The following is a 21414-nucleotide window of genomic DNA, read 5'->3' on the forward strand; positions in this document are numbered from 1 at the left end:
TTTTAAGGTCAGGGATGTATGTGCAGGTTTGTTACACAGGGAAATGTGAGCCATGGTGGTTTGCTGCACAGATCATCCCATCACCTAGGTATTAAGCCCAGCATCCAACAGCTGTTCTTCCTGATGCTCTCCCTCCTACACCCCCGAACCCTCCAACAGGCCGCAGTGTGTATCGTTCCCCCCATGTGTCCAGGCATTCTCATCATCCAGCTTCCACTTATAGGATCATCAGGGTGGACAGACAACCTACAGAACGGGGGAAAATTTTTGCAATCTATCCATCTGACAAATGTCTAATATCCAGCATCTACAAGGAATTTAAAATGAATGGTTAGTATTTATGTTCAAGTTTAGCAAAGTCAATAAATATTCACTAAAGCCCTTTTGTGGGTCCAGCACTATATCAGGCACCGAGAAGATATAAAGAGAAACAAAACCCTTTTCTGTCCTGAAAGGGTTTAAAATCCAGTCAAAGGCATCAGGGCAGCCTCTGTGTGAAGTGCAGTGGCAGTTCCAGTTCCCCCACCCACAGTAAGCACCAGCGCCACGGAACCTTAGCGTTACAGACTTGCTCCTGCTAAGTTGGTTGTAATATCTGCAATTCTTTATTATCTGTTTGTCAAGAAATGTTTATTGAGGAAATGAAACAAAAATGCAAGGTCACGCATCAGTGGACCTAACTTTAGGACTTCTGTTTCCTTCTCTTTCTACGTCAATACCTACAATTTTTTCCTACCCACTATTTTCCAAACCCACTACCTTTCCCAGAAATAAGCTTACCCTAGACTTGGAAAAATGGTGAAAGTGCTTTTAAAAAATTCCCCTCGGGGCATGATGTGTATTGTAAATCTGCTCTAATTTTTATTGGAGACATAAAGAGTATTTGAGGGATGTCAGAGTAAGAAGGGTGTTCAAATATGTTAATGTTTTAAAGGATCTAAGGACTGATTTGACAGGGTCATCTCAAATGATGCAAGCATAGGCAACAAAGTGTCAGAACACAAGGACTCCAGAAGTCCCAACAAGCCTGGAGACAGAAATAAAAACAGAGGGGAATACTAACGTATTCCTGTGGGAGTAAGAACGAAGCAAGGTTTGAGCCAAAGGTGGCTGGGAATGGAAGTAGTGGAAGGTATTTACCTTCATGTTTTTAGAAAAAAAAATAAGAGCAGGGACTAGCTACTATGGGGATTTCCATCCTTCAGAAACTGTACAAGTAATTTACTAATTAAAGAGGCTTGAAACTTTGAGGTCAGAGGAGAACAAATTCTGCTGGCTTTGGAAAAGGCAGAACCACCTTGGATCTTTAGAGATGCCCCTGGAGACGAGAAAAGAAGGACAGATGTACCCTAAAGCTGAGGGCTGGCTTGGGGAAATCAGAGGCCGAATTTAAAAAAAAAAAAAAAAGGTCAGACTTAAGTGTTACAGACAAAACTGAAAGCAATTATTAAACTGGTTCCCGTTAAGTGACCTCCCTTTAAACAGTCAGAATATTCACTGATTCCTTGATATTGTAGCTATGGCCACCATGAGTGGCCCACTGGGTGTATTCTTCCCTTTTTCCCCTTTTAACAAACAAATATTTATTTAACACAGCACATAAAGCCCATTGAAATAGGCTCTGAATTCTGTGCTGATCTATGGCAGCGACTGTGGATTACACAATAGAAATATGAGGAGCTAAGCCATTTATCCAAAAGTATACGGAGTGATAACTAATGCTTACTGCCCACTTCCTGTTTGCTAAATGCTTTATACATATTACCTTACTCCCCACAAATCTCTATGATCTAGGTACTATGGCAAGTCCCATTTTATAGAAATTGAGGCTGAAAAATTGTAGATACTTGCCCAGGTTCACATACCCTGTAAATGCAGAATTGGGATGCACACTTGCACCTGACTCCAGGGCTCTCACCACTACTCCCTGCCCAGGGCACAGAGAATAGACAGGCTTTGGACACAGCTCTCACGTATCATGCTAGATATTCACTTTGGAGTAGGGAGGAAGACACCACGATGCCCATCGTTCAGATGAAGAAACAGAAGCCAAAGAAAATAACTGATCAGGTTGGGTGCGGTCGCTCATGCCTATAATCCCAGCACTTTGGGAGGCTGAGGCAGGCGGATCATGAGGTCAGGAGATCGAGACCATCCTGGCTAACATAGTGAAACCCCGTCTCTACTAAAAATACAAAAAAATTAGCCGGGTGTAGCGGCAGGCACCTGTAGTCCCAGCTGTTGGGGAGGCTGAGGCAGCAGAATGGCATGAACCCGGGAGGCGGAGCTTGCAGTGAGCCGAGATCGCACCACTGCACTCCAGCCTGGGTGACATAGCAAGACTCTGTCTCAAAAAAAAAAAAGATAATAACTGATTACTGGTCACTGAGCTAATGAGAGGAAGCACTAGGACTCTCACTGGGGCATTTTAGTCCAAGCCCAGTGTTCTTTCCTCTATCAGTGGAGGACAGTGGTCTCAAGGTGGTCATCTGCTCAGAGCCCCCTATTTCCTTCCATATGAACAACAGGAATAGCCAGAGGGAAACTCAGTGACCTGGGGTTTCAGTAGGCCCCGAGAGCAATTTGTGGAATGAATCAAAGAAATCTGATCCACATCTTAGCCCTGAATCTCAGGAAAGCAAAGGAAACCACTCACCCCTAGACTTTTAACCAAAGCTATAGATAGCAACAGAACAACCTCTGGTCCAGAGACTAACTTCCAGGGAAGTAACTTCAGCTGGTGCAGCACATTCTATGAAGCTGGCACTTTCCTCAAACAATGACAGCGACCAAGTAGACCAACAGGCAGCAGAAAGAAATGGGAAATCCCATGCTGACTCAGCCTGCCGGGCCTGGTGTCTGCACCTCCCCCCACCCCCAGTTCCCCTGACACCTCCCCCGCACTCACGGTTCTGGATGGTGATCTTGCGCTGCCGGTAATCTACCCCCAGCACAGGCTCATTCTGCCCCCGCCGCTGCGCCACGATGCGAACTTCCCGCTGGTTGTCGTTGCAGTCGTTGGATGGGTCCTGGCCCAGGGATAAAGCTGCCTGGTATGCTGAGGAGAGAGGGCACACTAGAGTCACACAGCTATAGGGGTTTCCCACAACGAAAGGTTCCTTTCCTGCTCCAGGTGTGAGACACAGTGAAGTGTCTCAATTTTTCCCAAGACTATGCATCCCTTGGGACTCTTGTTAATCATGAAGATCCTGATTCTGCAGGTCTAGAGTGGTATCTGAGATTCTCATTTCTAATATGCTCCCTGGTGATATCAGGCACCACACTTTGAGCAGCCAGACTCCTGACCCCCTAACAGGCCATGATTTCATGCCGGCTGTATCCCCCACCTCCTATTCCAACTTCCTTTGTCTCGTTTTCAAAGTCACCCCAGCCTCCCTCTGCTCCCATGGAATTCATCTACCTGCCCTTAAAACATAAAGTCGCATGCCTGTAGTCCCAGCTACTCAAAAGGCTGAGGCAGAAGAGTCACTTGAACCTCGGAGGCAGAGGTTGCGATGAGCTGAGATCACGCCATTGCACTCCAGCCTGGGCAACGAGAGTGAAACTCCATCTCAAAGACATATATATATATATATATATATATATATATATATATATATATATATAAAATCTGAGAGCTGTTAAATCTGCCCCTGGCAAATGCCTGCTTCCCTAGCCTCTCCTCCCTGGCCATTTAACCCAGGCATTTTAAGAGTAACCCCCAGGAAACAACGCCTCAATTTAGAGAGGAGTCTTTGGGGACAATGGCAGGATCAGTGGGTGGCTCAGACAGCTCTTGAGGTTCTGCTCACATCATATTGTGAGACATTAGCTCGAGAGCTCAAAAAGTAAAAGTTAGGGTCCTCGCAGAAGGACTTGAAGCACCATGTCACCACCATGTCCTGGAGCTGGGCAGAAGTGGTGTAGTCATTAGTAAAGACTAATGCCTCCCTCTCCCTTTGCTTCTTCTCGGGAGGCTCACTTCTTCCTATGAACAGGGTGTCTACTTCTATTCTCAAAATCTCCAAACAATTAATTGTCTTGGTGCTGACAGTGGGGTGTTCTGGGTTCCTTTGTTCTTTGAGAGAAGGCAGAAATGGGCAACTAGGAAAGAGCTCTGATCCAGACAGCACAACCCACATGCCTGGGGGCAGTTGTTACTGAAAGGCAGGACTGGCCAACCCTAAGGGGGAGTTGTGTAGCACTAAGAGACTTCCCACAGTTAAAGGGCTGCCTGTGGGGCACTGGAGGGCTTAGTCAGCAGAGGAATGACCATCTCCCCAAAGGCGGACTGAGGAAGGGAATATAGCAAGAAGCAAGAGGCTCCTAGTCATTTGTGCTGAGTGTAGAGTCTTCTTGCCGGCATTGTAAGGTGGTGGGGGTGACGGGAGGCGGGCCTGCATCATCAGCTCAGCACACTGGCATGGAACCAGGAATGAACAGGGAGGCAGGATTTTTGCCTAATGTCTGAGTTTCTTTAAATGTTTTTGAGAACAAAGCAGGACAAAAATTGTAAAATAAACTAGTATGTGACCTTGAATACATTATTTCATCTACCTGGACTCCGTTTGTTTATCTATAAACAGAGGAACTGCATTAGGTGATCTTTGTGGCTTCTCCTCACTACCAAGATTTGTAATCCTAACTAATCCCTCAGCCCTAACCACAGTATGTCACAGAGGTGTCTGGGCCCCACACAGGGCCAAGGGGGTAAGGATACTCACACGCTGAGTAGTAGTCAAAGATAGGGTCCTTGCAGAAGGACTTGAAGCGCCATGTCACCACCACGTCCTGGAGCTGGGCAGAGGTGGTGTAGTCACATTTGAGGACGACAGAGGCAAACAGGGTGACATAGCGTTCTGTGTGCTGGACCGTCACAAGCAAGGACAGGCACCCTAAAGCCAAGAGCAGGAGACAATGCTGAAGGTGACCTACATCTGCTCACGGGTAAGAAAAACAATGTGAATGAGTAAAATATACTGCCTGCCGTCCTGCCTTACGCTGGCTAGGAGCTCACAGACAGAGTCTGGGCTCTTACTCACCTGGGCAGGCAATGGCTGGGGTGGGGTGGAGAATGCACTCAGCCACCTCAGAGGGGCATAGGAAGAAAGGAGTGAGGAAAACTCCCAGGAATTTACAGTGCATTAACAGTGATGACATATCCAACAATATAAGAATTGTATCAAAATAAAGCCACATTTGCACTGAAGTGACACTGCTAATATATTTATTTTCCCTCACATCACGTCTCTTCTTAAAATGGTTTCCCATTTCCTAAGGATAAAGTTCAAGCTCCCTAACCAGGCCTACGAAGCCCGTTAGCTCAGCCTACTGCCCTTCTCGTCTGCCCTATGTCCCTTCACGTCTCATCTCTCACTCGAGGGGTCAGCCATTCTGAACTCGCTTCAGTCTTTCCCATGCTAAGACCATTCTCTTCTCCAGGTGCAGCTCTCTCATCCTGGAACAGTCTTCCACATCACCTGCCACTGCTCCACTCTCTTCCCTGGGCTAATTAAGATTCGTGCCTTGGGTCCTCAGCTGAACAGGGATTCTACTTCTGTCTACCCCGTAGACAGGGTTCTGTGTCTGGAACCGTACCTCCTCCAGCAGCCCTCCTGTCTGCAAGTCTGGGAGAGGGACCTCCCTCTGTTTTTTCTAAGTGCCTCATCCTACCCTTAGGCAGCACTTTTCATGCTTCTTGTTGATGGCCTGCTCACTGTGGGCTCAGAGAAAAATGCAGTTGGCCTTCTCTAAGTCATTGCTCAAATACCAGCGCCCAGTACTGTGCCTGTCACCTACTTGGCACCCAACAAATGTTTGTTGAATAAATGATGGAATAAATGACTAAGAATATATTAACCAGTGGAAATTTGGCAGTACAGGCAGTCAGCATAAACACAGAGCAAATAAAACAGTCAGATTGTGACAAACTGCATCAAGAAAGACTTGAGGAAATTAAGAGGAGATTTTTCCTTTTAAAAAATGTCCTCTCCCTACCCTCCAAACCTACAGGCATACTTAAAGCTCCAGGTGTGCCTTGATGAAGGATTAGGTAGCACCAAAATGTCAGGTGGGCCTTTGGCACAGTCAGGGGTCCAGACATAACCAGCACCTTGGAACATTCCTATGTTAGTTTGGTTTCTAGGCCAAGTTATAAAGGGATTCTCTTGTGGGAGGTTTAGTGTGGAGCAGTAGTACTCAAACTTGAGTATGCATCACCAGAGGGCTTGTGACAGCCCAGATCACTGAGCCCTATGCTAGGAGTTTCCAGTTCCGTAGGACTTGGCTGAGGCCCAGAGACACAAATTTTTTTCTTTTCTTTTTTTTTTTTTTTTTTTTTTTTGAGATGGAGTCTCACCCTGTCACCCAGGCTGGAGTGCAATAGCACAATCTCGGCTCACTGCAACCTCCACCTCTCAGATTCAAAGGATTCTCCTGCCTCCGCCTCCCAAGTAGCTGGGATCACAGGTGCCTACCACCATGCCTGGCTAATTTTGGTATTTTTAGTAGATGCAGGGTTTCACCGTGTTGGCCAGGCTAGGCTCAAACTCTTGACCTCAAATGATCCACCCACCTCAGCCTTCCAAAGTGCTGGGAATACAGGCGTGAGCCACTGCGCCCGGCCTGAGCCACTGCACCTGGCTTCTTTTTTTCATTTTTTTTTTTTTTTTTTTTTTTTTTTTGAGATACAGTCTTCCTCTGTTGCCCAGACTGGAGTGCAGCGGCACAATCATGGCTCACTGCAACCTTGACCTCCTGGGTTCAAGTGATCCTCTGGTCTCAGCCTCCCAAGTAGCTGAGACTACAGGCATGCACAACTATGCCTGACTAACTTTTTAAATTTTTAGTAGAGATGAAGTCTTGCTATGCTGCCCAGGATGGTCTTGAACTCCTAACCTCAAGCAATCCTCCAGCCTCAGCCTCCCAAAGTCTGGGGTTATAGGCGTGAGCCACTGCACCCAGCAATGGATGTAAATTTCTAACTAATTTCCAGGAGATACTGATGCTACTGCTCTGAGGGCCATACTCTGAGAACCATTGGTGTAGACTTGATTTAAAACACACACACACACACACACACACACACACACACACACACACACGCTTTAGATTCAGATACAGCTGTGTTGAAATCAAACTTTAGTACTTACTTGAATTTTGGACAAGTTATTAATGCTCTCTGAGCTGGTTTCTCAGCCCTGAATGGAGATGATGATAGTGCTAGCCTCATCAGGTCCTTGCAAGAATGAGATAATCCACTGTCCTTGGCATGAAGCCTTGCACATACACTGCCACGTTAGTGTTAGTATGTGGGTCTCTTCCCCTTTTCCCTTTATTATGAGGGCCAGAGAGAAAGAGGTTGGAGTTGGGGTTTTCTCCAAAAGAGTTTTCAAGTGGAGCCACCTTCATTTTGACCAAGGTACTCCCACAAACAAAACAAATGTAGTCATTATCTTACGGAGCAGCTAGGTGGGCCTGTCTTGAAGGCTAGAGTCACAGGATTCTTGGGTCCTGCCTGACCTACTGGTCACAGCCCTTATAAGACTTTCCTCTTAAACTTCCGATAGGCACCTGCCTCTGGGTTCCTCACATCCATAGACAAGACAGCAGAATGCTGTTCAGGACAGGCACTCACAGAAATGACCTGATGACAGACAGCAGAATGATGTTCAGGACAGGCACTCACAGAAATGACCTGACAACCTGTCTCCAGGACTGGGCTGTGATGCAGATGCCCCAAGGCAGTTGTGCTAGATAGAGGCTCTGCAGCAATGCAGGCGAGAGCTGTGGGCAGGAAGCCTTCATGAAAGGAAAAGATTTAACCTAGGCTCCAAGAAGCAGGTAGGACTAAGATTATGCATGAGAAGCAGGAAGAAGGCAGAGAAACTCATTGTTTCTGTAAGCAAGAAAGGAGGGAACAAAGAGCCTTATTAGGAAGGGGCAGTTACTTGGGCAACCTGGGGGAAACCAATCTAGCTGTGTCTCCAGCTTTATGGAAGACAGAGAAGATAAATAACGTGGGGCAAGTGGTGGTGAGTGGGAGATGGAGCAACGGAGTGAAGTCTAAATCACAATCCAGTGTCAATTTCTTGTCCATGGATCATCACTGAAGTCTTTTCTGAAGAACAGTAATAGGGTGAAAGTGGTGTTTTTAGGAAGATAGATGACTTCCCCACTCAACTGTAAATGAAAAAAATAACATTTTTAAAATAAACCTTGAGTACTTTTGGGAAAAACAGCTGCTGTCTCCATAAGCTGTAGATTCCCAGAAATCAGGTCAATCAGAATGGAAGGGCCAGTGATCAGCATCTCAAGCCTAACATGGATTCTTAATCTAATTTTTGGTTCTTGTTCTTTCTCTCTGACTACCCCTTTGTGTTTCTTTGTTTGTTTTCTTCCAGAACTGACCTGAAATAGACCTTGGAGATCTCACCAACCACAGTTTTATCTGAACAGTAGAAACAGCCACAGATAAGATTTTCTCAATGAATAGGTTGCCATTGTCAACACTGACTTATTTTGTTCCATAACACACGTACCAATGAGAAGGGAGAGGAAAACACTGATTTTTGGTCTAAATAAAATCTTAGGTTCAACAGTATCTTCAAATATATTCTTTTACATACTAAATGTGATACCTGGGAGAAGATTAGCTATGCTCACTTCCTGTACAACAAATCTGAGGCTTAGAAATTTAAGTGACTTGTCTGTGGTCATTCGTTTTCTAAGGGGGTCAGAGTCAACATTCTGTCCCTGAGCAGTGCTCTTGCCTCGCAGGTTGGCTATTCTTTAAATAAAAGATAATTGGTATTCACAAGTTTGCAAATAATTTGAGCTGGGGCCAGGCTATGTGAGTAATAATTAAAATATAACTGGTGCAGTCACTCTGACACAGTGAAATAAAGAACTTGTAGGCTCTTTATTTGGCTGAATGTAATTTGATATAAATAGCAATTTATTCAACACTCCAGTCAACATCACTTGTATAGAGGTAGAGCATTTGGGAGCAGGGAGGCCAGGTTTGCTGGGTCAGAAAAGGGAGTTTGGTTAGAGTCAGAAATTGCTGTGGGGTAGCTTTGAAGATTGCAGAATCTGACACCCTCGAGGACGGGAAATGGGGAGAAAGGTGATCACTCAGCTCCCCTTCCATGAATGCTCTTATTGTGGACAAACCACAGTTGGGGTGACACAACTCACCTTTACCAACGTCAGCACTGACTTGGCTGCTTGGGTTTTCTTTTATCTTCTCTTCTATTTCATCCCTGTGTGAATGTCAAGCTTTGAAATCTGCCAGGTTCAGCAAGTTCTGGCCATCTTGAGGTCATTCACACTCCCTCCAAGGGTCTGCCAGCCCCACAGCATCCTGCGCAGACCTCACACCTCCACCCCCTGCCCTGTCTCTCTCTCTCTGTCTCTCTCTCTCTCTCTCTCTCTCTCTCTCTCACACACACACACACACACACACACACACACACGAAGAGTCCCAGGAGAAGAATTACTGAACAACCCAGCAAACTCTTCTCCCATCTTCTCAGTTGTTGCTTCTGGCCCTTAGCATCTATTATGCACCGGGTGATATACATTCTTAGTCTCTAATTCTCACAAACCCCCTCAGCTGGGCAACAGCCCTGCTCATATAGGTGGGCAGAAGTTCAGAGTATAAGCCACACCCCCACATGCCCAATATCACATACCTAAAAAGTGTCAGCGTCAGGATTTGAGCTTGGGCCTTGCTAACACCAAATCCCAATTTTTCCCAAGCAGGCAAGCTTGATCTTCCAAAGTAGAAGTCAGGCGCCAGGCTCTTAAAAAGCAGTCGGATTTTTCAGATTGGGAAGGAAAGAGGCAGTAGCAGGACAGTCCATCTAAAAGGCAAAAATCTCCCCACTTTCTTTTCCTATATCCTCTAACTTCTCTGTAAACCTAACCACACTGGGCATGCACAGAACTAAGCAGGTGGAGTTTTCAAGAAAGGACCCAAAGCAGCAGAATCAGGCTGAAAATGTGAACAGGATCAAAAAGAGAAATGCCCTGATTATAGTCATCCTGGTTGCAACTTTGCTCTTTCAGGCTTACTACAAGTTTTCAAATTCTTAATTTTTTTTCTATTCTTAAATTTCCTTTATCCTGCGGCATTTTCTCCTCCCCAGTTCACTGACTCCTAATTTCTTAGCTGCCTCTATCATTTTCTCTTAAAAACGTTAATTCTAGAGCCTGACTCCCTGAGTTCAGATTCTGTCTCCAATCCCTAACAGCTGAATGGTAATGTGATATAAACAGCAGTTTATTAAACATTCTAGTCAACATTAGTTGCTGGGGGTCAGAAAAGGCAATTTGGTTAGAGTCAGAAGTTGATCTACCAAGTTATTTCCAAACTATTGTTTTCCTTTGTATGCAAACCTGAGATGACAGTAATACCTGCCTCATAGGGTTGTGGTGAGCATAAAAAATGTCCCCCATTTAGCAAAGAGTCTGGCACATAGTAGACATTCAATAAACCTAAGCCATCATTTGTATCATTTGTACTTATCTTGACTAGTTCAGGAGTTCCAGATCCACTGAGACCAGCATGTAAAAGCATTTGAAAAAATGATACAAATGTAAACTATCATGATTGTCTTCTCTTTGCCAAATGAGTTGGTGCCTCAAAAGCTTCAAAAGTTTCATAGCTTTGTACCCTGGTGGACACATTCACAACTTGCCCCGTTCTGTGAAAGAAGGGAAGGAGACCTGTCACGTGGGTTGAAAGGAAACTTCAAATGAGGTATCAGAGCTCATGGGAAGGAGAGAAGGGGAAGGGGATTCTCTGATTCCCGCCATCAGGTACTTTCCAAGGCCAGGCTGCTGTGCTGAGTGGGGACTACCATCCTACACTAAAACAGAAGGAAACATACCAACGAGGGCAGAGTATCTTTACAACTAAATGTCATCTGTTCCTAAATATATGCACATCTTTGCACATTTTTTATTCCTCATTTCCTGTGTAGTATTAGACTGGGCAAGAAGTTGTTTTAGTTTCTAGAAGATACTCACACAGTATAGGAATATAGGTATATATTTTTAAATATTTTTAAAATTAAAAACTGTTTTGAAGGACTAGATGGCACTTCCCCTCCTTTCCCATGAACGAGCCTGTTTGGAAGGGATGGTAGGCAGGAGGGTAAACGCAGGTCTTTGCCGGCAAGGGGCAGTGGCCTGGGACTGACACAAATTGATTCCTGAGTGTTTTTCAGGTATACAAGCACATTGACTCCATGTGGCAGGTTAACAAAATGCACACAGGTTCAATACTATCAGAGTTTATGTCTGAGCAGGCTATCTCACCAAGCATATTTACCATCAGTCCTTGTTACATTTCCTCAGATAACAGTGCAAATATGAGAGGAATCAAGGAGAAGAGGGACTAGCTATGAACAAGAAGGAGCAAGACAAGAAGTGACTGGCTATGGACAAGAAGAGACAAAGACAAGAAGGAGTGGTCACGAACAAGAAGGAAAGGATAGGGAGAGCTGAGAGAGAAGGAGACCAGGAAAGCAGATGGGTGGGGAGAGGAATGATGTCTAGGTACTGTGTGTTTACCCAAGGTCTGGCATGCAACACTCACCAAGGCAGCCTCCCCTGAGAAGGAAAGTGTTGTGTGCTGAGCACTTACTATGTTGTTTGACACGGTATTGGGTGTTTTATTATACATTATCTCATTTAACCTTTGCAAGAAACTGATGAGATAAGGTGTACTTTATCTCAATTTCATTGATGAGGAAAATTCTGAGAGATTAAGTAATCTGCTTAAGGCCACACAGCTAGAAAGTAGCAAAGCTGGATTTAAGCTTAGACCTCCACCTCGCTACCATGTCTTCTGGATAAGTTTTCTAAATGGTTGAGATATAACCCCTTGAGTAATATTCACACACTTAAGGGACATTCACAAATTTATTTTAATCATTTTGTACCAAAGCCCTTCTTTTCTTTTCTGTTCATTAATACAAAATAAATAAGTGAAAAAATTCAAACAGTGGAGGGGGTATCAAGTAAAACGTTCCTCCTTGCTCACCATGAATTCCACTTTCCAGAGATACTGCTATTGACAATTTGGTCTACATCCTTTCACATCTTTTCCTATATTGTTTTTTTTTTTTAAAGTAATCATATTATGTACATTGACTTGTGACTTTTTCTTCAAACTAATGATATATTGTATATCATACACAAAATATATATATATTTATTTACTAACTGCATGTACATTTTACTCCATCATTGAGCCACTTTTATTTACACATTTTCCAAATTATGGACATTTAGGTTGTTTCTGACTTTTCAGTATTATAAGCAATGCTGACATGAATTACTGAAATGAATATGTTTATATAAGTATGTCTTCACATGTGTTCTTTTATTCTAGTAGAATATATTTCTCAAAGTGAGCTAAAGGGAATAAGCCTTTCCTATTCTAATAGACACTTCAGGAAAGAAATGCATATTCCCATAAATAGCAAGTGATAGTCCCATGTTTCACCACAACCTATTCAAAAGGGGAAAATATCAATCTTTAAAATTTTTTTTTATAAACTACTAAGTGAAATAAATAGCCACTCAGGTGGTTTGAACTTAACATCCCTTTGGTTACCAGGGGGAGAGGCCAAGACCTGGTTAAGGGCAGATGCTTGGGGTTTCCAAAGTCATTCACCCAGGTTAGTGACTCATGTCTCCACACACTAATCTCAGAGCGCATGCAAATTTAGGCATGACCAGAACACACACATTCATTCATTTATTGAGTATCCACTCTGAGCCAACATTAGTAGCAAATAAGAGATACAGACCCCTGCACTCTTGGAACTTGTGCTCCTGGTAGGAGAGTCAATGATAAACAAGTAAACACATAGACAAAGTAGTTCCTGTCATGGATGAGTTTTATAGCATTGATCAGAAACTATGAGAGCACTAAATATTACATCTTACTCCTGTACAATAAGGGACTAAAACAGACACATGTATCCAAATGCTCCTGATAGTCCTTCCTGGTTGTTTCAAATTCTAAATCAAGCCCAAAATCTAAATCATCATCCTTCCATACAAACTTGGGCCTCTCTCATATTTCCCATCTCAGTGAATGGAAAAGACCAAAAACTAGGAAGGAATCATCCTGGTGTCTTTTCCTCCTTTGCTCGTCATATACAGTCTGATATGGTTTGGCTGGTGTCCCCACCCAAATCTCATCTTGAATTGTAGTTTCCATAATCCCTATCTGTTGTGGGAGGGACCAGGTGGAGACAATTGAATCTTAGGGTGGTTTCCCCCATTCTGTTTTCATGATAGTGAGTTCTCACAAGATCCAGTGGTTTTATAAGGAGCTTCCCTCTTCACTGGGCAGTCATCTCTCCTGCCACCATGTGAAGAAGGACATGTTTGCTTCCCCTTCTGCCATGATTATAAGTTTCCTGAGACCTTCCCAGCCCTGCAGAACTGTAAGTGAATTAAACCTCTTTCCTTTATAAATTATGCAATCTCAGGCAGTTCTTTATAGCAGCATGAGAACGGACTAATACACAGTCTATCATCAGACTGGGCTTATTCATCTCCGAAATATTTTCAGAATCTCTCTCTCTCTCCAATTTCACCACTATCCTAGCACAAGCTACTATCATGTCCAGCCTCCATATCACCTGTGCTTACCTAGTACTGTACTCATGCATGCACTGGTTCCCCCTGCCAGGTGGAGTCCACATTGCTGTTAGTCTCCCAATTCCTCCTCCTTAAAAACCTCTAACAGCTGTCCATTGTTGTTAAGATAAACACAAAACCTCCTACCATGACCCATGCAGCCATGCACATCTGGTCCTACTGACTCCTCTGGCCTCAACTCCACCACTCTTCCTGTGGCATCCTTCACTCAGTCCCGCTAACATTCTTCTCATCTCTCACACACACTAAGCTCCTATCCAGCAGTCTTGCAGATGCTATTACTTTGGTTTGAATTCATTGTTCCTCAGTACTCATGCATCATCCTTTCAGGGAGGGCCTCCTGACTGAGCAAAATCCATCTACTAACTGCTCTTGTGGTACCCTGTATCCTTCTTTCCTGGCCTTGTCACAGTTGTATTTCCACATTCACTAGAATCCCCTTTAGACAATAAGCACCACAGGGGCCAGGGCCATGACGGCTTTTGTTTGACAGCGCAATGTCTTGCACCGAGGGCACATTAAACATTTGCTAAACAAAAGAACAGATACATTCATGCAAGAGAGACTAAATTGCTTGGAACAAATTTTAAGTGCCCTAAAATTTCAAAAAAATGGTCAACATTAACCATGTCTAGTACAGTCAGACAAAAAGCAAGAAAGAAAGGTGTGTGTTGAGGGGAAAGGTTATACAGTAAGACCATGCCTGTATCTGTGGGGACAAGGCTTCCCAAAGCAGTGAGCCCAGAATTAGTTGGCCTTGAATTTCAAACAAAGAGTTTTAGCCCAGTCTCATAAGCTATAAGGATCTAATGGAGCTTCTTTGGGTGGAAGATTAAAATGAAAGTGGGAATTATTAACTCAGGTAGGTTTAACCTATCATCTGCATAGAGAATGGTTGGAAGTAGACGGAGAAGTAGCAGGACTAGAGGCAAGAAGATGCTTAATGTAGACTAGTATAAGAAGTGTCACCCAAAATAGAAAAGAAGAGGCAGAACCTGGGACTAAGTAACAGAACTCAGTGATTACCTGGTTATGAGAAATAAAGAAAGTGTCAAAATTGCTTTCCTCTGACCCCACCTTATCACAAAAGTTGCAGATTGGGAGATCTAGAAAGAACTGGGGACATGGCCAGAGTCTTCTCAATTCTTTATTTTATTTTATTTATTTATTTTTGAGAAGGAGTCTCTTTCGCCCAGCCTGGAGTGAAATGGCACAATCTCGGCTCACTGCAACCTCCGCCCCCTGGGTTCAAGCGATTCTCCTGCCTCAGCCTCCCGAGTAGCTTGGATTACAGGCACCTGCCACCACGCTGGGCTAATTTGTGTGTCTTTTGTAGAGAAGGGGTTTCGCCATGTTAGCCAGGCTGGTCTCGAACTCCTGACCTCAAATGATCCACCCGCCTTGGCCTCCCAAAGTGTTAGGATTACAGGCGTGAGCCACCATGCCCGGTCAGAGTCTTCTCAATTCTTAAAACATACAATTTTCTTTCCCCCAAGGACTTCAGATAATGAAATAAATCATTATGGTAAAAGAAACCCAGGTACACTGTACACTAATCATTCAACATCTTGTTTCACTGCATTGTTGTTGGGGCAAGATGTTTAAACATTAGCATTTAGTTAGACATCCAGGAAGCAGACACCTGTTTCTATTTCTGTATACCAGAATTCAATTAAACAAAACAAACTTAAAACTATGATCAGAGTGAACAGGCAGCCTACAGAATGGGAGAAAATTTTTGCAATCTATCCATCTGACAAAGGGCTAATATCCAGAAGCTACAAAGAACTTAAACAAATTTATAAGAAAAAAGCAAACAATCCCATCAAAAAATGGGCAAAGGATATGAAGAGACACTTCTCAAAGGAAGACATTTCTGCAGTCAACAGACACATGAAAAAATGCTCATCATCACTGTTCATCAGAGAAATACAAATCAAAACCACAATGAGATACTATCTCACACCAGTTAGAATGGCGATCATTAAAAAGTCAGGAAACAACAGGTGCTGGAGAGGTTGTGGAAAAATAGGAACACTTTTACACTGTTGGTGGGAGTGTAAATTAGTTCAACCATTGTGGAAGACAGTGTGGTGATTCCTCAAGGATCTAGAACCAAAAATACCATTTGACCCAGCCATCCCATTACTGGGCATATACGCAAAGGGTTTTAAATCGTGCTACTATAAAGACACATGCCCATGGATGTTTATTGCGGCACTATTCACAATAGCAAAAACTTGGAACCAACCCAAATGTCCATCAATGATAGACTGGATTAAGAAAATGTGGCACATATACAACATGGAATACTATGCAGCCATAAAAAAGGATGAGTTCATGTCCTTTGCAGGGACATGGATGAAGCTGGAAACCATCATTCTCAGCAAACTAACACAGGAACAGAAAACCAAACACCACATGTTCTCACTCATAAGTGCGAGTTGAACAATGAGAACACATGGACACAGGGAGGGGAACATCACACACCAGAGCCTGTTGGGGGTGGGGGTTAGGGGAGGGATAACATTAGGAGAAATACCTAATGTAGGTGACGGGTTGATAGGTGCAGCAAACCACCATGGCACGTATATATCTATGTAACAAAACTGCACGTTCTGCACATGTAACCCAGTATAATTTAAAAAAAACAAAAACAAAAACAAACAAAAAAAACCTGCTCCACAGTATGAAATAGGAGAGAGAGCAATGGAGAAAGGGTGAAGACACCGGGATTCTGGTCCCAGTTCTCAAACTAACTCCCCTATGTCAACCTGAGACACACGACTCGGGTCCGGATTTCCTTATCTGTAAAACTGTCTGGGAGGGGAAGATAAAGGCTGGGAGTGATTTTTACCTGTGTTCAACAGAGTGCTGGAATTCTGGGGAGGTATTCAGGAGCTCCCAAGGAGACAGGGGAACAGTTGAGTGGACAGTCTCCCATCCACCACCCATACCCCCTCACCCTGGGAAATAACAGGGAACTTTGTAAGATTTCATTAAGTCTACAGTATGGTCCATACCTCCACCCCCACCACCCAGGAAAAATTACTGGTCTAGATGCTGTCTCTCTAAGGATATTATTACTTAGGAGTCAGTTGTCTGACTTCCCAAAGAATGAAAATACAAGTTGATAGCTCTTGGATCTGCAAGTTAACACCACACACTATGATGTTAAAAAAATTCACCAGAGCAGAAATGACACACATCATTTTAGAGTTTGGGGAATCAGCAGGGACACTAAACTTTCATTCTGAGAATAAACTTTGACATTGGATGAAGGCAACCAGAACTATTAGCCAACAGTAGTACTTACTTTAGCCTTATTTTAATGTTTTAAGAACAGATATTCACATACCACTTCTGTGTTAAAAGTGTATTTTTTTTTTTTTTAAGACAGAGTCTCACTCTGTCGCCCAAGCTAGAGTGAAGTGGCATGATCTCAGCTCACTGCAACCTCCACCTCCTGGATTCAAGTGCCTCAGCCTCCCAAGTAGCTGGCACTACAGGTGCATGCCACTACGCTCAGCTAATTTTTCTACTTTTAGTAGAGATGGGGTTTCACCATGTTGGCCAGGCTGGTCTTGAATTCCTGACCTTAGGTGATCCGCTCACCTTAGCCTCCCAAAGTGCTGGGATTACAGGCGTGAGCCACTGCACCCAGCCCCAAAAGTGTATTTATTTCTGAAGAAAAAACTTTCAGAGAATTACACACCTACCCCCCCAACACACCCCTCTGGCAACTGATCTCTACACAGCTCAGAGCACAAGGACTGTGACAATATCACAAGACTCCCTGAGCCCAGAAGCTTCGTTAGGGGCCTCAAGCCACAGTGACCAGCAAGTACCTAAATATGACACAATTTTACTACGGCCTCACACTTTGCAATTGTGGGAACTTGGAGGCTAATTTGAGAACCGGGTTGACTCTTCTTTAGAGACAGGAGGGATCAAGGTGATGGGCCAAAATGAACACACTTTAGTACAGGGTTTTCCAAAGTGCATAGTGCAGTTTGCCGTGGGTTTTGAGAAAATCAACTTACAGGGTGTTTATATTTAATATTGTTAATGTGGGGATGATTTTTTAAATGAATTTTAATATCAGTAAGATAATATGTAATGTCAATTGTTATTATTTTATTCAACTTAGTAATACAATTTTTGTGATTATTTTGCTTCCATTTTATAAACTGAATACGTGTGCATACATGTCACAATGTAATTGGATCTTTCCGGGAGCTGTGAAAAAAAAATCAGAAACCACTGCTTTGGTAGATATTGAGAGCAAGAGAGGAAGCTTGATCTTCAGTTTGATCTTGACAGACACTTTGGGAATTTTGGCTTAAAAGTTAAGGAAAAGGTGGGGGAGTCGAGAAGGACTTATGCCCAGTATTTCCTGAGTGAAGACCACACACACCTACTTCTGACAACTGATCTCTACACAGCTCAGAGCACAAGGACTGTGACAATATCACAAGACTCCCAGCCCTCAGAAGCTTCATGAGGGGCCCCAAGCCACAGTGACCAGCAAGTACCTAAATATGACACAATTTTACTACTGCCTCACACTTCGCAATTGTGGGAACTTGGAGGCTAATAAGAGAATTGGGTTGAGTCTTCTTTAGAGACAGGAGAGAACAAGGTGATGGACCAAAATGAACACACTCTAGTACAGGGTTTTCCAAAGCGCATATCACAGTTTGCAGCATGTCACTGACACTGTGCTTGACCTTAATCCACCCAACAATAGTTGGCCTTATTGAGAGGGCAAAGGGAGTTGGCTTGTCAGGAATTTCACCTGTTTTCCAGACAAAGGCAGTTTAAGTAATCCATCCAAAGTCACAGCTAGTATGAGGCAGATTCAGAATTCCAACCTGATAATCACCTGTTACTATAGCTCATATTTTCTTAGCCATAGGGGAAGGAAGAATAGAGAAACCTGTTTCCTTAAAGTTAGCTTTAAACAATCCCACCTGGCTCTAATTCCTGACTACTATTATCAGCCTGGATAATACTGATTAAGCTTTCCCTCACTTTGTTCAGGCACTCTACTAAGTGCTTTAAAACCTTAATTTCACTTCATCCTCACAAAAGCCGTATGAGATATGTACTATAATCATTGCTGTTTACTGGAAGCTTTGAACAGTTTAGTAACTTGTCCAGTGTCACGTAAACATCATTGACACAAACCACATTAAATAGCTAATGTAGTTTATTTACATTTCTACACATAGGAAAACGATCTGCTAAAATAGCTATTTCCCCTCCAAGTGTTGGAGTCAAACAGTTGAAATATCAATTTCTCATCTATACAGTGAAAGTGAGTGTAGAGGTTTGCTGAGGATTATGAAGTCTTAATTCTGGGGATAGAATACCCAAGGGCAGAGGTAGGAGCAGAACTGTATTTTTTCTAAAAAAGGTAGCTTAAGCAGCTTCAGAAATCCCCAGCTGCTGTGGAGTTTGAGATGAGCAGGGGAGGCACAGGAGAGAAGACTGTGCAAACCTGTGGGATTTTTATAAATTTGCATTCATAGCCTCAGCTGGTGTTTGGTGAAATTTTGGACACAAAGTGAGGTGAGGGTTAGTCTATTTCCCTGTGCATCGTGGGTGTCCAACATCTAGTCTCGTCAGCTTCAGACAGGGTCTACCCTTTTGCAAGCCTCTCTCCCCTTTATTCTCAGCATTATGCTTAAGTTATTGTAGAATCCTGTCTGAATCAGATTTGATTATACCTGAGCAATTCTTATCTCTTACTGAGCTTGTAAAAAGAACATTCTGCCGACACACCTTCATATTGCATCTGTTCCCAACCTAAAAATACAAGACTCAAATTTGTCTGTGAGCAAACTCTAAGTTGACCTTCCACTGACAACTTAGAGGTAAGAGGGCAGCTATTCCGAAAGGGAGGGGAGGGGTAAAATGAAATAAAACAGGGTGGAGCTTCCAAGGGAACTTATAAATTTTCTTTGCAAGGTCACACCTACATCCTAATTGGAAAAGAGCTGAAAGAGCCTGCTCATTCCGTCCCTCAGCTACCCTTTCCGACCTGGTTTCACTCGTGGAGATACACACTTCTGGCAGATTTCCAGGCCACACACAGAGATACACAAAATCATGTTTTCCAAAACAGAGAGATTGGTGTGGAGGGTAAGAGAATGAAGGCTGAGAGGGTAGATGGTTGGACACCTGATGCGGGATGAGCAAGGGGGTAAAGTTAGGGCAGTGACTGGATACAAAGAAAGTAGAAAAGTGACATTGAACATGGTTAGCACAGAGGCACACGTTGTGGTCCTGCACAATGGATTCAGATTCTGGCCAAACGCTGCTTTGTATACTGAGAACATATTATAACCTCCCAGAAATGAAACATATGCACTTCTGGGTCAATATGGTTGTCACCATATCAGATGAAAGGAAAAATTAGGAATTTTTAAGAATGGTGCTTTTGCCCCTATCAGTTCAGCTTCAGAGATCAAGAAGTGCCTAATGACTGTAGGAAGGAAAGCTCAAAGGCTCCAGGTTTCTTAGTTGCACCTGTTTGGGAAGGGCCTGGACTAACAAAAGAGGAAAGCAACAGGTTCCCACAGGCAGAAACTCGATCCAGTCCCCGCACCTCCTGGCGCCCATGCCAAGCGCCACCAGAGCGCGGCCCAGGCCTCCACTGCCCTGCCCGCGGCCAGCTCTGCAAGGCCAGGCCACAATGGCTTCCTGTCTCCTTGGGTCCAGGGTGGGTACCATTTTTCCAAGGCTCACCTGCTGGGAGCCAAGTGCAGAGCAGCAGCCAAGGTGCGGGCAGTTTGGGCCATGCCATGCCGCCCCCTTTCTGGCCCTTTTCAGTTCAGGGGCTTCGGGGCACTGCGTCTTTCTTCCTCAGCTGCAGCCCCAGGACGCACCACCTTCTCCAGGGAACCCCTCGGGTTTCCCCTCACTAGGCGCAGCGCGGAAGGAGGTCCGCTCTGGTCCCGGGGCAGGTGCCGCCCGGCTCGTCCCCACCTGCGGCGCTCGCTGCGGCTCCGCCTCCCGCTCCGCGCGCCGCCGTTTCCTGCTCCGCCCCCGGCTCCCGGGGGACTGCGGCCGCCTTCCCTACCTGCAGCTGCCTTCCCTACCTGCTGCCGCCTCCCACTCGCTGAAACACCGTCCCCCACCTCGCCGACGGAGAAGATTCCCTCTTTCCTCCAGAAGTTCTCGGGAAATCTCACCCCCTGCAAATATATCCCCCTCTCCTTCTAGAATTATGTGGATATAACTTTCTAGGGTGTGTTTCCTGCGTTCTATTTCCATTCCCTCGTAAATACTTGCAAAACATTGTTTCACTAAAAACACAGTAATATGAAGTTTACAGGTAATGTCTGTTCAGATTTTCTAGAAACTAAAGATTCGTTTCTAGGCCAGGCCCAGTGGCTCACGGCCTGTAATCCCAGCACTTTGGGAGGCCGAGGCGGGTGGATCACCTGAGGTCAGGAGTTCAAGACCAGCCTGGCCTACATGGCGAAACCCTGTCTCTAATAAAAATACAAAACAACCGTGCGTGGTGGCACGCCCCTGTAATCTCAGCTACTCGGGAGGCTGAGGCAGGAGAATTGCTTGAACTGGGGCGGCGGAGCTTGCAGTGAGCGGAGATCGTGCCACTGCACTCCAGCCTGGGCCACAGAGCGAAACTCAGTCTCGAATAAATAAATAAATAAATAAATACGTAAATAAAGATTTGTTTCTAGAAGGTAGAAATAA

The 21414-nt window shown here is 44.2% G+C and overlaps 1 protein-coding gene across 3 annotated transcripts in view; it reads right to left on the reverse strand.

Annotated features, from left to right (window-relative positions):
- Positions 1–20634, reverse strand: part of ILDR1 (immunoglobulin like domain containing receptor 1) — a 35220-nt gene extending 14586 nt beyond the window's left edge. For 2 of the 3 annotated variants that reach the window (XM_025377001.1, XM_025377002.1), the window contains exons 1-3: positions 20440–20634; positions 4725–4895; positions 2909–3058 (exon numbers count right to left, since the gene is read on the reverse strand). In XM_025377001.1, coding sequence (XP_025232786.1) covers positions 2909–3058; positions 4725–4895; positions 20440–20497 — 379 coding nt within the window. In that variant the 5' untranslated portion in view covers positions 20498–20634. The remainder of the gene's footprint in view (positions 1–2908; positions 3059–4724; positions 4896–20439) is intronic. The other variant, XM_025377003.1, reaches the window with a different exon arrangement.
- Positions 20635–21414: the final 780 nt, after the last annotated feature.

This window comes from Theropithecus gelada, chromosome 2 (assembly GCF_003255815.1).
Source record: "Theropithecus gelada isolate Dixy chromosome 2, Tgel_1.0, whole genome shotgun sequence".
Lineage (NCBI taxonomy): Eukaryota > Metazoa > Chordata > Mammalia > Primates > Cercopithecidae > Theropithecus > Theropithecus gelada.